This window comes from Rana temporaria, chromosome 6 (genome assembly GCF_905171775.1).
Source record: "Rana temporaria chromosome 6, aRanTem1.1, whole genome shotgun sequence".
In the NCBI taxonomy this organism is placed as follows: domain Eukaryota; kingdom Metazoa; phylum Chordata; class Amphibia; order Anura; family Ranidae; genus Rana; species Rana temporaria.
This window is the reverse complement of record NC_053494.1, coordinates 169,040,606-169,056,506: the sequence shown is the minus strand read 5'-3', so window position 1 is coordinate 169,056,506 and position 15,901 is coordinate 169,040,606. Positions and strand designations below refer to the sequence as shown.

Below are 15,901 nucleotides of genomic sequence, written 5' to 3'. Positions count from 1 at the left end.
CTTTTAGAAATTTTCCCTTTCTTCTTGTTAATGAACTGGTCACTTTGTCAGTAATTAAGGGGGAATTTCTAATGGATCTCTAATGGAGCCACAGATGGAAATCAAAACCAAATAGTTGCTTTTATCCTCCCCAAATCGTTTGGCTAGGCACACTTTTTTTAACATGTAAACCGCAGAGACTGTTCTGTGCAATAGAATTGCACAAAGCCACCCTGATACTCTTCTTCTAGGGTGCCCTGCCTCCCCTTCTCAGTGTGCCACCATAGGAAACCGCTTCCTATGGTGGCACACTTGCGGGCTCCATCCCCAGCCGTACTGCTGCCTTCCATAGACAGTGTGGCTCCCCCTTCCCCTGGTTCTTTTATCGCAGGATTTGACTGACAGCAGCAGGAGCCACCACTCCCCGTGCCTCAGCAAAGCCTGTGGGAGCAGGGAAAGCCACTACAGACAGGCACATCGCTGGATCAAGTGAGGGCTCCGTTTTGTATAAGGGGGTTGAGAGTGTAATACAGGTACTAAAACATTTTTTTACCTTAATGCAGGGAATACATTAAAGGGTCACTAAAGGAAAAAAAATTTTTTTGCAGGGTATAGAGACATAAAAGTTAACTGATTCCTTTTAAAAATTATTAAAAATAGATTAAATTCTATCATATAATGTGCCTCTAGTTTCACTTTCGGTTTTAAACTGGTTTCATGTTTCTGTGAAGTAAAGAGACCCACAGAACAAAAAACAAACAAATCCAGGGCAGTGTTTTGTTTTTAAAATGAATCTGATTGGTTCTGAGGAGTTTTAGACACGCAGCTTAAACCACAGTGAGAAGCTCCCATGAGTTTTTTCATAAGGAGCCAGACAAGCAGGAAGTGTGGAGATCACAGCAGAATTACAGCTACTTCAAAGCAAAAACGAACAATGAGGACATGAAACCAGGACTGCAGTAAGGTAAAGGAAGCTATTTAGCTAAAAAAAAAAAATTCCTTTAGTGATCCTTTAAGGTAAGAAATGCATAGGCTTTACCACTTTTAGCCTCTTTGCTTCAAACTATACAATTTTATGAATTCTGTAGTCCTTCAGTGAGTCCATAGCAAATATGATGCTACCTATGGCTGTATACTCATCTTTTTTTTTTTGGCTAAGCTGCATCTGAAAACAAGAAAAAGTAATTTGTCAATATTACAATTGTCCGAACTTTAAATTTAAATCAGATCAGTCACAAACTAGAGCCTGTGATGAAAAAGTTAAACAGTGTTACTGTATTGAGGTTAGCAACTATAGTTCTGGGTTAGTCTTGCACCCTTGGTGATCAAGCTGGCCATACAGCGATCAAAATTCAGGTGGTTCAGCAGGGACTGGCTGAATTTCGATCGTTGCGTGGCCATCCATCTCTGGAAAACATTTGTCAATTAGTGGATGCAGCCTCTGAGCAGTGGGTCCTAGTCCCAGAGAAGGGGGGGGGATTCCTTCACCTCATTTGTTTGGATGGAGGAATCTTTTTTTTTTTTTTTTTATTTTTTTTTTATTTTTTTTTTCAATTCAGCAAACTGTCTGTGGCCAGCTTTAGGCCTCATTCACACCATATGTGCAGAGAAACTGATGGTTGCAGTCTACTACACTGATATAAAAAAAAGTACATTCTGGGGTCAGTTTGTTCTAAAGCCAATTAACCCAACTTTTTGTCACAAACATAGTAAGAATATAGAGTCTTCAAACTCACATAAACACTGTAGGTGTTAGGCATCAGTATTTTGAGCAAGTGTGAACAAGGCCATAGACCGAGGCAGTACTGGACTCCAGCCTAAGGGACCAGGTTTAATAGGATAAATTTGCATTGAGGCGGCTTTATGGTGAACAGCGGATACCTTTTTCCAAGGTCCTCTGGATATTTAACTTGTGGGTAAAAAAGACATGGCACACCAGAAAGTAGATGGTTGTTCAGATATAGTTTATTTGTTACGATATAAATGTTCTTAAAGTGGTTCTTCACCCTGTTTGAGAAAATTAACAACAAATACTCTAGATGGACACCCTGTTCCGGAATGTTTACTGTGGCCAGCTGAGCTCTTTATTGGAGACGAATGGGTGCAGTAAGAGTGGAGTTGGCTGTCCTTTAAGCTTAGTTCACATACATGCAAATCAGATGCGTTTTGAACTGCATCTGATTTGCATAAAGTGAACCAGACCGGTTCTCAACGGAGCCAGTTCACATACAATTAGGTTCATATACATTTAGACACAATTTTAGATTTTTTTCAGGTATTTACCAAAACATATTCAAGCTTTAGTTATATAATGGATATGGTCTGAAAGTGCACACTCTCGGGTTTAATTTAAGGGTATGTACAACCAAATCGTCGGAAGGGTTTAGGAATTGAAGCTCTTAAGAATAGCCACCCCCCCCCCCTTTTTTTTTTCAAGGGACCAAAAGTAATTGGACAATTGAATCGAAAGCGGTTTCATGGCCAGGTGTGGTCTACTCCTTCTTTATTTCTTCATCAATTAAGCAGGTAAAAGGTCTGGAGTTGATTCTATTTCTGTGAACCTACGTTATTCATTCAAATAATCTGTCCATGCAAGAGAAACGGGCCATTGTAAGGCTTCCCAAACAAAACAAATCCATCAGAGAAATAGCAGCAACATTAGGAGTTGTCAAATCAACCGTTTAGTACATTCTGAGTAAAGAAGAACGCAATGATGAGCTCAGCAACATAAAAAGGCCTGGACGTCCACGGAAGACAACAGTGGTGGATGATCACAGGATCCTCTCTATGGTAAAAAAAATCCCATTCACAACATCAAGAAAATGCTTCACAAGAGCAAAGACAGAGGGTTCACTACAAGGTGCGAACCATTCAGAAGCCTGAAGATCAGAAAAGCCAGATTAGACTTTGCCAAAAAAAATCTAAAAAAGCCAGACCAGTTCTGGAAAAGCATTCTTTGGATGGATGAAACTAAGATTAATCTGTACCAGAATGATGAGAAGAAAAAAGTGTGGAGAAGACTTGGAACGGCTCATGATCCTAAGCACACAACATAATCTGTAAAACATGGTGGAGGCAGTGTGATGGCATAGGCATGCATGGCTTCCAGTGGCACTGGGTCATTGGTGTTTATTGATGATGTGACGGAAAACAGGAGCAGCCGGATGAATTCTGCAGTGTTAAGAGATATATTGTCAGCCCAGATTCAGCCAAATGCAGCAAAGTTGATTGGACGGTGCTTTGCAGTACGGTTGGACAATGATCCAAAACACACTGCCAAAAGCAACCCAGGAGCTTTTGAAGGAAAATAAGTGGAATATTCTGCAATGACTGAGTCAATCCCCTGATCTCAATCCAATTGAGCATGCATTTCACTTGCAGAAGGAAAAACTAAAGGCAGAAAGACCCACAAAAAACAACTGAAGACAGCTGCAGTTAGAGCCTGGCAAAGCATCAGAAAGTAGGAAACCCAGTCTTTGGTAAAGTCCATCGGTTCCAGACTTCAGGCAGTCATCACCAGTAAAGGATTCTCAACAAAATATTAAACATTAACGTTTTATTTAGGATTTTATTCATTTGTCCAATTAAATTGAAACCCCTGAAAATGGGGATCTGTGTATAAAAATTGGTTGCACTTACTAAAGTTTGTACTTAATATTTGTTAAACTCCTTGAATTGAAGCTGAAAGTCTGCATTTCAAATTCATTTGGATCGTCTCATTGTTTTTTCATTTTATTCTGGTTGCATACAGAGCCAAATGTATGATAATTGTGCCTGTGTCCAAATATATATGGACCTAACTGTATATGTGGGCTGGTTGCGGTGCGATTTAAAAAAAAGGGTCCTGTGCGTTTTTCAGTACTGTTCAGGTGTGATTAAGGTGTCAAATTTGTACCTAAAGTAACAAGATATATCTGTGCTCCAATCCCAATAGTTTAAACTATTGGGTGCTAAAGGGTTGTGGCCACATGTTGGCACTACAAATTCTGGATGAACTTTCTGCACGCTGCTATACACCTTTTCCAGCAAATTATGCAATGAAAAACAAAAACAGGGATTTCTAGTTCACACATATTGCAATACATGTTTAAGCTGGCCAACTGTTTCAAAGTAGTCCCTCTTACAGCCAGTCCTACACTGCTCTGCCACTGCAAATGCTACGGTGGACACCATGCAAACATGGGGCAAGCAGACACAAGGTGGGGGAACACAATTCGTACCTAAATGGCACCTGAACCACTAAATGGAAACTGCACCAGACTCTGCACAGGTACCGGCCCTGCGTATATGTGAACCCAGCCTTAAGCGGGTAATTGGCCCACAGGCTACGTTTTTTTTATTCATGGTCGACGCTAAAGACCTCCGATTTAATATGAAGCTACCAGTTCTCCTGGTGTGGAGGCTAGCCTATGCAGGATCCAAGTTGTTTTCTATATTACTATCCTGAATATCTTTGTACTGTATGCTCCGTTTTCTTTTCTGTTTTGGAATGTTGAGAGGTGGCGGTCTATGATCTCACGGGGAGGGGGGGTATTATCTGGGGGCTTGGTATTTCTGTGTCTTTTTTTTGTATTGTACTGATTTATAAAACAAAATTCAATAAATAAAATTGGCAAAAATAAATAATAAAGTGGAAGTTCCCCTTCCACGTAAATATCTGTATGCAGCGGTGAATAAGGAAAGAAAGAGAAACAAATGTATAAGAAGACCTAATGAAGGACTAAAATTGAATTATTTGGCCTCAACACAAAACAATATTTCTGGTGGAAATCCAATACAGCTCACCATCCCAATAACACCATTCCTACAGTAAACCATGGAGATTGGAATATCCAGTTATGGGGGTGTTTCTCTGCAGCAGAGACTGGAGCACTGGTGTGGATAGAAGAAACATGCATGGGGCAAAATGCCATCAAATTCTTGAGGAAAATCTGCTGCCCTCTGCAAGAAAGTTGTCAATGGGAAGAATGATTATTTTTCAACATGACACTGACCCAATGCAGACAGAAAAAAATTACTACACAGTGGGTTGAAGGAGAAAAGGGTGAATGTTTTTTTCATGGCTTAGTCTGAGCCCAGCTTTAAACCCCATTGATAATCTGTGGAATGACTTGAAGACTGCAGTTCACAAATGGTCACCAGGTCAGCAAAGAGTGAGCAAATATTGCAGTGTCTAGAAGTGCAAAGTTAGAATAGACCTATCCCAATACACTAAAGGCAGTAATTCAAGCAAAAGGTGGTCCAACAAAATACTGACATAAGGGAGGTGATTCTTTTTCCAACTCTGATTTTGTTTTTATTTATTTTTTGACATGTTGGTGTTATATCTTTCATTTGGATGTTATAAGTTGCACTGCACTGCAACAAAAAGGATCATCATCTCAGTCTAGAGACATGTCTCTCTTTGATAGAAAACTGGATGACAGAGTTATCTTAAACTCAACGGTGCGAAAACAGAACTTCTCCTGTTTCACGCCAAGCGTATGAATCAACCTGCAACAACTTTGACACCCCCGCCCATTTTGGGCCAAATTATCACCCCTAGCTCCAAAGTCAAAAGTCTCGGGGTCATTTTCGACACCTACATGACAATGGATGCACAAATGGGGTCAGTAGTCAGCGGATCCCACCATCTGCTGCGCCTACTACGCAGACTTATTCCTTTTATTCCTAAAGAAGACATAGCAGTCGTGGTGGGAACAATCGTGAGCTCCAGACTGGACTATGCAAATGCCCTTTACCTCGGACTCCCAAAGTACCAAATCGCTCGTCTGCAAGTCGTTCAGAATACAGCCGCAAGACTTGTGACTGGGAAAAAACCCTGGGAATCAATCTCACCTTCACTGAGATCCCTTCATTGGTTGCCAGTAAAAGACATAATTGCTTTTAAAGCACTCTAACGCATAAGTGTATCCATGGGAAGCCTCCCCATTATCTATGCAAAAAAATAAAAGCTCACAACCCCAATCGCGTTCTGCGATCCACCAACCAAAATCTGCTCCAGATACCGAAAGCCAATTGCAAGTCCAAAGGAGAAAGAAGATTTGCGCTCCAAGGTCCCAGACTATGGAACGCTTTACCAACCAGCATTCGGTTGGAGGAAAACCACTCAGCCTTCAGGAGAAAGATCAAAACTCATCTCTTTTGATATCAAAGGAGACAGGAACAACAAGCGCCCAGAGGCGATTTGGTTCGCATGTGCCGCGCTATATAAGTTTTTCATTCATTCACTGCATAAATACAGCTGAATAAAACAAATACTGTCTGTCTTCCTTTCAGAGTGCAAAGCTACAAAATTTGATTATTTTAAAGGGAGGTGATTATTTTCTATACCCACTGTGTATAATAATATACCCTGAATAGGATATACACTGTTGGGATATACATTTTTTTTAGTAGTAGCATTTTTAAATATAATGCCTTATATTTCAGTCTATTAGCCTTCAGCTTCTCTTTTCAGATGCAAATGGTTTTGCACAAAGCCACCCTGATCCTCCTCTTCTTGGGTGCCCTGCAACAACCACTGCAAAAATGGATGGGTGTTTACCTCCATTCAGTTCAGTTTAAACGGAACAAAACAGAGACCTTTTCCAATTTAAAATAATGGACCTGAGCAGATGCTGGTGTAAAAGAGTGATTATCTGTTTGCCCATAGAATTGCATTGCTGTCCATTTTTCATCCATCAACGGATGTACGAAAACCAGACAAACACATCACCCATGTACAAGGGGGCTTTGGGCAAGAGGTGAAGAGAATAATAAAAAAAAATAGTGGAAGATGAAGTTCATCTTTACGGAAACTGGGAAAAGGTTATTTTTAAAGGAGCCTTTGGGCTGAGAGGTGTGCGCCTCAGATCCCTGTGCCTCCCTGGATTGCCAGCAAGCAGGTAACCAAAGACAAAATGATGGGGATTTAATGAAACTGGTGCACACAATCTGGTGCAACATTGTAGGGCTGAAACAACTAATCAACATAATCGGTTATCAAAATAGTTAAACGATTTTCATAATCGATTAGTTGGTGAGCCGATTAGTAAATTAACCTCAACACACTACAAAGGAAGAGCTTAAACATATACGCAGCCTTGTAAATAAAAAGCCTTGTAGTATGCATGAAAAACATGCAGTACTCAAGATCTGCAAAACTTGATTGGCAATCAACATAAAACTTCCACTTTTACATTGTAAAACCTTTTTGACATTTGAAAGAATTTTTTTTTTTCTGGTATCCTGATTGTTGACTAAACTTATGTGGCGTTAACCTCTAACGTCAAGGACATCCTTGAAGTAAAACACTGTTTTGCCGCTGAGACTTTGTTCAGTCAATTAAAAGCCTGTGATCGAGACACTCCTCTTCTGTATGTTTCACTGTGGTGGTAATGAGGTGTCTTTACTGTGATTAAGCACAGCACTCTATAATAGTCTTGTAAGAAGTGTTAACTTTGTCGATTAGATATTGCATTAAATAGAATGCAGTGTCCCAGGTGAGCTTTTACAGCAAAAAGCATCAGGGAAAAACGGTTGGAACAAATAGGTCAAGTACTGTTTTAGTAGATTGAGCTATGAGGACAGAAGCACTGGGGAAATGTAAATGAGAAGTGATTGATAGACCTGCCTATGTCAGCTTCTGAAACAATGTGACAAGGTGAACAAGCTGTTTCTGCCTACTAAATTTAATGGCTCTTCCTCCCAGTAATGCTTTGATTTGTTCAGGCCGTTCATAATTTTGTTTGGTGTAGGTTATTAGGTTCCCTTTTTGATTTTTACTTTTTTTGTGACTGGGGCTTTTATATTTTTATCTTTCAATGTTTAATCATAGTATCTTGTTCAAAATATTAATATCTGCACTTGCTAAAAGAAATTTCCAGAAGAAATACATTGAAGTCCTATATAATACAGAGGAGTCTCTGGCTCTCACATCCCTTTTGCAAACAGACCACATTCCATAGTTGCCTTACTAGGCTCTGATGGGTTGGTGTCTACCAAGTGAAACATATTACATTTAATTTCATTGTTATCTTAATCATAGTTCCACACTGCTAGGGATTTCCAGCCGGGTTCTCTGTTCTAAAAAGAAAAAACAAACACTGAATCACTGGGAACATTGGCCCCTAATACTTTGTATAATTTGTGGTCTCAAACAGTCTGAAATGGCCTTCAAATAAGAACCCGTCAGTCTTAGTAAAAGGGATTGTAAATGCAGAAGGTTGTTTTTATTTCAATGCATTTTATGCATTCAGATAAAACATCCTTCTGCATGCAGCAGCCCCACTCAGCCTCCTCTAATACTTACCTGAGCCCATCTTTATCCAGCGATGTTGTAGGATTGTCTTGGCTGCCCGGGACTCTGCTACTCATTGGCTGAGGCAGCAGCATGACGTGATTGGCTCCCATTGCTGTCAATCAAAGTCAGACAGCCAATCAGGAGGGAGAGGGGGATGGTCCTGGTCACGGCTCGGTCCTATGAATGAACACGGAGCTGTGACTCGGCTAGGGTGCCCCCATAGCAAGCTGCTTGCTGTGGGGGCACTCAACAGGACAGAGGGGCCAGGAGCACTTATTTTGGTGCCAAGTGGTATATACAAAATCTCAAGATTTTCTTGCATGCCTTTCTCTTCTGTCTTTGTGAACTGTAATTTTGCACTTCCTGACTGACAGTTACACTTATGTTAGGTTGATTTCATTGGTAGGGTATTGGTGTCAGCCATGTCCAGGATCTAGTATAAGGCCCTAGGCCCACAGGATATTTTTTTTTCCTCCCCTGGACTCATATTTTCAAGGGGAGGAAAAAGCCGCATTAAAAATGCACCTAAAGCCATGTTTTGCAGACGTGTTTGGGCGCATCAAGCGCTTGAGCGTTCATTCCATTGGCCAGCACTAGACACTTCAAGCATTTTTGGACACTGGCATGCCTCCTGAATGCTCTGGCCCTGGGTTTTTAATTTTAACCTAATTACCTTGCATGTCTCTTCTGCCAAAAATGTTGCTCTTTCCAATAGTTTACACTGCCTGAGGAGGATGTGCAGTGTTTAGCTTGGCTCACTCTGTAAAATGCAGGGAATGCAGCCAGGAGCCCAGGAGTTGCATTACAAACGGGTGACTAGTGGGATTAGACGAGAGATGGGCACCTATAGGAAGATGCAGAGATACGGTTGTAATTTTTTGTAAAAGAGTGTACAAATTCTAATTTTGATTAGAAACATTATAGTTGTTTTTTTAAGCAACAATAAAATGGTGTATTCTATGAATAATTGTAAATGAAACCTTTTCGTGTGATTTTCAGTTTTTCACAAAGCTTAAATCTTCACTTCTGTAATTCTTTCTTGTACAATTACAATTGTCAATAACTGCAGGTTTAGTTAACAGGGAAATGAGTGTGTTAATTGTTTAATCCATGCCATCAGATATCTAATTAGATGAGTGACTGCACTACATTAAATTTTAAACAGTGAATTGGCTTCATTGGTAATAAAACCCACACAGTTTTTCCGTCACGACTTTAAAGCAGAAAATCGCATATTAAAACGTCTTCTGCTTTTTTATTTTTTTTATATACAATACAGTAGTTTAAAATATGTAGAAAAATCTTTATTTTACTAATAAGCATTTAATGCAAGACCTCTCTACAGAATTCAGAAAGACCATCTCAGGCTGCAGACTATTAAAGTCCAGCGCTGCTTGAATGCTTGCTGGCAGACTCTATAAATGACTAGTCAAATTAAGTATGCCCCCTTTGAGCTATTTAGCTATGTTTAATCTGATTCCTGCTGATAGTTGTATCTATTGCACAGTAGCAACTTTTGAACCTGTAAAAAGCAGCCATTCTGTCTGGATATTGCCACCTGCTTGCTGCAAGTAGAAAGTATGGCACAATAATAAGTATTGCTTCATATTCTATTGATTTTAAGAACTTTGGAGGAATAAATAGTGTGTGTGTGTAATAAATAAATAAATATAAATATATATATATATATATATATATATATTCACACACATTTTTAGCATACTGATTATAGTAAATGAAAAACAAAAAGAATATACATTAATCTTAATTGAGGTAAGGGTTTATCACATGTAATATGATGTAGAGGTTGCTATTAATACGCATTATAATGAATTAAAAATTGTTAATGTTCTTTTAATGAAGGAATATTGGTCTCATTTGTGGTATTCAGTACTTTACTCATGGGAAAAGTATATCATATCAATGGTTAAGTAGAGGGAAGTGAATTATTTTCTGAGTTCAGTATTTAAGGTTTTTTTTTTTTTTTTTTTTTTTAACATATCTTTTGTTGAACATTTTAACATTAAAGTGGAAGTGAAGGCAAAAACTTAACTAAGCTTAAAGGGGTTGTAAAGGTAAAAAAGAAATTCCTTAATAGCTTGCTTTACCTTAGTACAGTCCTCCTTCACTTACCTGATTCTTCGATTTTGATTTTAAATGTCCTTATTTTTTCTAAAAAATCCTCACTTCCTGTTCTTCTGTCTGTAACTCCACACAGTAATGCAACACTTTCTCCCTGGTGTGGAGAAAGCCTCTTGAGGGGGCGAGCTGGAGGGTCAGGACGCTATCTACTTTGCAGATAGAGAAAGGAGCTGTGTGTTGTTGGGCATCCTGACCCTCCTGCTCGCCCCCTCCCCCCTCAAGAGGCTTTCTCCACTCCAGGGAGAAAGTGTCGCATTACTGTGTTTAGTTACAGACAGAAGAACAGGAAGTGAGGATTTCTCAGAAGAAATAAGGACATTTAAAAGCAAAATGGAAGGATGAGGTAAGTGAAGGAGGACTGCACTAAGGTAAAGGAAGCTATTTAGGGATTTTTTTTTTTTTTTTACCTTTACAACCCCTTTAATCTAACCCTGTAAAGGAAAAATTGCTATGCTTGCCTATTCTGCAGCTGCCCCGGTCCGGTCACAGGCTGAGCTGTCGGCAGCAGCTTCAGTGTGTAGGAGAGGCAGCCGACAATAGAAGCCCCATAGTAAATGTAAGGGTAATGTCACTTTGCAGGCATTTCCAAGCCGTTGTTGGCTTTCTCCTGCACACAGATGGTGCTGCTGGAGACTGGACCGGGGTGGCTTCAGAATAGGTAAGTATAGTGATTTTTATTTTCATTATAGGGCTAGATAGATTAGGCTTAGAACATGGCTGAGAATAGGTTTTGAGTTAGGTTTTGTCTTTACTTCCACTTTAATCAAGTAGCAGATTGAGATATTTATTGTCAAATGCAGTGAATCTAAAATTGGTCTGTCTGATGGGAATGCAACTAAGGCTTGCTGGGGGTGGGGGGTATTGAATACACCTGCAGTCCAAAATGTTGAAATGATACCTATGCCCTCCAATAAATCTTATCTCAAAAGACAAACATTTTATATCTCAGGTTACCAGTTCTTAGATTTGGTGCCTGCACATTTTTTAATGATAAGAAAGTGCAGAAAGTACCCGTTGTTGCTAGAAATGCAGAGTGAGCATCGCTTTGTGGGAATTGAAAAGGCACAACAAAAATCCTTCCCTTTTTTGTGTAAATTACCAGTCCATTAAATCCTCCATGTTCCAGAGATAAATGAAGGCAGACATGTTTAAAGTCCGTCCTACTTGACAATTTTGGCTCCTTCTATAGATTTAGTGGACAAAATGAGCGTAGCCATGAAGGGACAAAGCATGTAATTCACAGGATTTCCCTACCTAGACCTCAGATCATTTAACATTCTGTGCTAAATGACACTGTTTATGCCAGGTCAGGCAGTTTCAATTGCACTCGTAGCTAAGTGGCCTGCACATGCACAGCTTTCTATCATAAAGAAGAACACCGAGCATGTCTCTTTGAAGGCTTGCAAAAAACACAACATGATCATCTAATCCTGGGTCACTGTGGGGCATATAGTTATGATGGTGTTTGCAATGGGTACAAAAGTTTTCTTTGTATCTATTTATTCTAATTTTAATATTGTGATGTGGGTGGAGGCACAAATCCTACCCAGAACACTACATCATATAGCAGTATATGCCATTTTCTGAAAGTCACAAATGACAGGGGTTTGGACAAACTATACAGGGGTGCTTTTAATGGTTGGGTCTACATTTATATGTAAACCCCCAAGCTATGGTTTGCCCTAACTCTTTACTGTTAATGTTTCTGGACAGCTTTTGACATGTTAAGTATGCGTCTGTCATTTTGTCACTTATGTTACCATTAATCATTCTTTCTTTACTTTAATATTTTTTCACCTTTGTTCTTTTGACTTCACCCATTAATGTTGCAACAATTGTTTGTCCCGTAAGCTTTAGTGAACACTCCACTGGAAAATATTGGAGCATTCATGCTGGGTTCACACTTGTGCGATCAGACATCGACTGTGATCCGCACCGCGTTGCTGTGCAGATCACATGCAATGTTTGTGTGATGAGAATTCAGCCATACAAACTCTATGGCTGAAATCGCATTCATAGCAAAATGGTGCAGGACCCTTTTTTTTTGGTCCTCGCTGGAATTGGAATCGCATGAGTAATCCACCCTTATGCAATCCAATTCCTTTACCATTTGACAGTTCACATTGTGATCTGGGGGGTGACATTAACTTTACTTTGACACCTCCAGCAGTTCCCAGATCTCAGTGTGAACCAGTGTGCGAATCAGGTGTGATGCGGGAACTGCATCTGAATCACAGGGTTTCCCGCATTGTGAACAGGGACTCGGAGTAACAACTGTATTTATCTGCTGATAAGCCTGGCATTTTCTTTCAGTTTATAGAGATTGGCAGATCTTTCCTGGCTGAGTCCTAGAGAGTTGTAAAGCCCTATCCCATGGGTGTTCAACCTGTGGCCCCACAGCTGTTGCGCAACTACAAGTCCCATGAGGCACTGCAAGGCTGACAGTCACAAGCATGACTCCCAAATGCAGAGGCATGATGGGACTTGAGCATCCATGCCCTATCCCCTGGCTTTCTCTATCTTTGTGAAACATCTGTTTTAGTCTTTTTATTTTTTTTATTTACCCATCTGCCACCCTGTAAATGTCCTCATTGTATTGGCACATACCATATTGACAAGTTCCTTTCATTAAATTTTTTTTTTTTTTTTTTTTTTAAGGTCAGCTCATCCATGTTTTAGCAATGCACATGAGGCTGTACAGCATTGACTCTGAATACAATCCCTGGAGAAAGTTAACTCAGCTGGTGCATAAAAAAGATTCACAGTAAGTATTTTTTTTTTTTTTTCTCAAGAATGTTTAATAGGTTTTCTTTAAAAATATGAATAAAGTATAAATTAAACAACTCTGACGGACTACATCAAGCTCTGGAAATTGTGTTCTTTAATTGTAGTTCCTAAATATGGTAAAAACACTGAGATTGATTTAGTACAGTAATAGAATGTTTACTTTGCACAGTGAATTTTCGCTTGCAAGGAATTTTGCATTTAGCTTGGGAAATTTAGTGAATTTTGTAAAGGAATGTTTCACTTTGAAGAAAAAAATATTTACATTTAATTTAGATGAACAAAAAGTCAGCAAAGCTTTACCTCAATCAGTAAGCCAAGGGAAAAATCCCATGCAAAGAGAAAATGCACTTTGTTAAATGAACAGCTTTTTCTCCTTTTAAGTAGTATGTACAGAATGTAACAGGTTTTAAAAGACCTAAAAACAGTTTAACCCAAGCCAGGCTTTTACAAAATGAGAAAGATGTGTATATTGTTGTACACACACCCCTTTACATATGGCAAACAAAATATATAGACAGGCAACATTAAAGAATACATTTATTGGTTGCATTTGTTTTCAACTTATTACTATAGCTTTTTGGACAGATTTCTTAATAAGCCCATTTGACTTGATACGCTCAACTATCTTTTGCCCCTTAGGCCTAAGGGGGAGGTTCAACACTGCAAAAACAAGCCTACACCTCCAACCGTCATGCCTAGGGGTACTAAGGGCCAGATTCAGGTACCTGCGCTGCGGCGTAACGTATCTCGTTTACGTTACACCGCCGCAAGTTTTCAGCGCAAGTGCTTGATTCACAAAGCACTTGCCTGTAAACTTGCGGCGGTGTAATGTAAATGCGTTCGGCGCAAGCCCGCCTAATTTAAATGGGGCGTGTACCATTTAAATTAGGCGCGTTCCCGCGCCGAACGTTCTGTGCATGCTCCGTTAGGAAATTTCCCGCCGTGCTTTGCGCAAAATTACGGCGCACTGACGTGTTTTTTGAACGGCGACGTGCGTTACGCCCTTTCGTATTCCCGGACGTCTTACGCCAAAAAAAAATTGAAATTCGACGCGGGAACGACGGCCATACTTTAACATGGCTGGTCTAAATCTAAGCCATGAAATAGCAGGCGTAAGTTTGCGACGGGAAAAGCCGACTAGTAACGACGTAAGAGAATGCGACGAACGCGTGTACCTTCGTGGATCGCCGTAAACAGCTAATTTGCATACCCGACGCGGAAAACGACGCAAACTCCACCCAGTGGGCGCCAGAGTATTACACCTACGATCCGAAGGCGTACGAAGCCGTACGCCTGTCGGATCGAAGCCTAAAGCCGTCGTAACTTGTTTTGAGGATTCAAAACAACGCTACGATGCGGCAAATTTGAAAATACGCCGGAGTATCAGTAGATACGCCGGCGTATTACAACTGTGAATCTGGCCCTAAGTGTTGAGAGAAGTTCTAACTACCGTGTTTATCGGTGTGTAACACGCACAGGCGTATAACACGCACTTTAACTTTAAGAGGGAAGTTTCAGGAAAAAATCTTTCCACAGTCCCCTGCGTATAGCACAGTTTACCCTCTATTTTCAGGGTAAAAAAGTGAGTGTTATACGCCAATAAATACAGTATATTTTTGCTAGACATATTTATTTTTTATTTTCATCAATCAAGACAACTCTATACACAATAGATATATATTTTTCTGTCCTGTAATCAAGACTTCAGTTATAATGCTTGAGCTAGTTTCTACACAGTAACTATCCCAATCAGCATATCTCGGCAAATGCTTTTGAGGCTGTACCTAGACCCAGATTGTGGGCTAGTCTGCCAGACCTTTTGTGTACTGTGTTAGCCGGAGAATGCTCTCCAGGTCCAGAAAATGGCAAAGCCACCAGTGGTTACCCAGTCTATGGAGATTTATGTAGTAAAAAGGTCTGTTCTGGCTTCACCACCAGAATCTACCTCATAGTGTGCCTCCTTGGGTTCCACTCAAAAATTCCTATAACCAATATTTTAAGTCATTTTTAAAGCTGAGGTAACCCTGTTTTGACGTCATCTGCTAGGTGCAGTATTGCATGTGCCTTGCCACTTAGATTCTGGAACAGGCCAAGGCACCCAGTTGGTCTTTTCAGACTTAAAAACTGCTGGACACAATTTGCCAGACTCTGATTAGGTAAGGGGAAGTCCTATCCCCCTTCCTTTTTAAAGACTCCCCTAGCGAATGTATCCTTTTGCTTATCCCTTCAGGTTGGTTCTTCAGGACAAATAGTTCTTGAGTTGTTAAAGAATTCCCCTTGTTCAGTTTTTCGATCTGACCTCTACTGGACTTCATCTGGAGGGTGAAAGATCTTTACATCCAGAAAGTTTTGAGATCATCTCTGCTACATGCTGAGCAGCAAACTCCCTACATTAGATGGTGTCAAGTGAGTCCCTCATGACTATGCAGTCTACCTTCTTTTGCCTGACGAAGAGGTCCTGCGTGACCTCGAAACGTTGCTTTTTGGATCGCTATTATGCATAAAATTTTTGGACGTTTTTTCAATGATCCTTGGTGTGCTGGCGAATATGTGTACATGATTTGCTTTCCGGTTCCCAGCTGGTGATCGTTTCAGCACCCTTTTACTTATTGGCCATTTTCCTGGAAGGTGTGCAGTTGGAATATTTTGTGACTGTACCTTTAGAATAAAGACGTGTTTCAGATCACCTCTTATCATCCCCACCCTTCT

At 40.1% G+C, this 15,901-nt stretch overlaps 1 protein-coding gene across 4 annotated transcripts in view; it reads left to right on the top strand.

Moving 5' to 3' along the window:
- UBR3 (ubiquitin protein ligase E3 component n-recognin 3) overlaps positions 1-15,901 on the top strand; it is a 266,744-nt gene that overhangs the window by 189,757 nt on the left and 61,086 nt on the right. For all 4 annotated transcript variants that reach the window (XM_040357780.1, XM_040357782.1, XM_040357781.1 and 1 more), the window contains one exon: positions 13,064-13,169. In XM_040357780.1, coding sequence (XP_040213714.1) covers positions 13,064-13,169 — 106 coding nt within the window. The remainder of the gene's footprint in view (positions 1-13,063; positions 13,170-15,901) is intronic.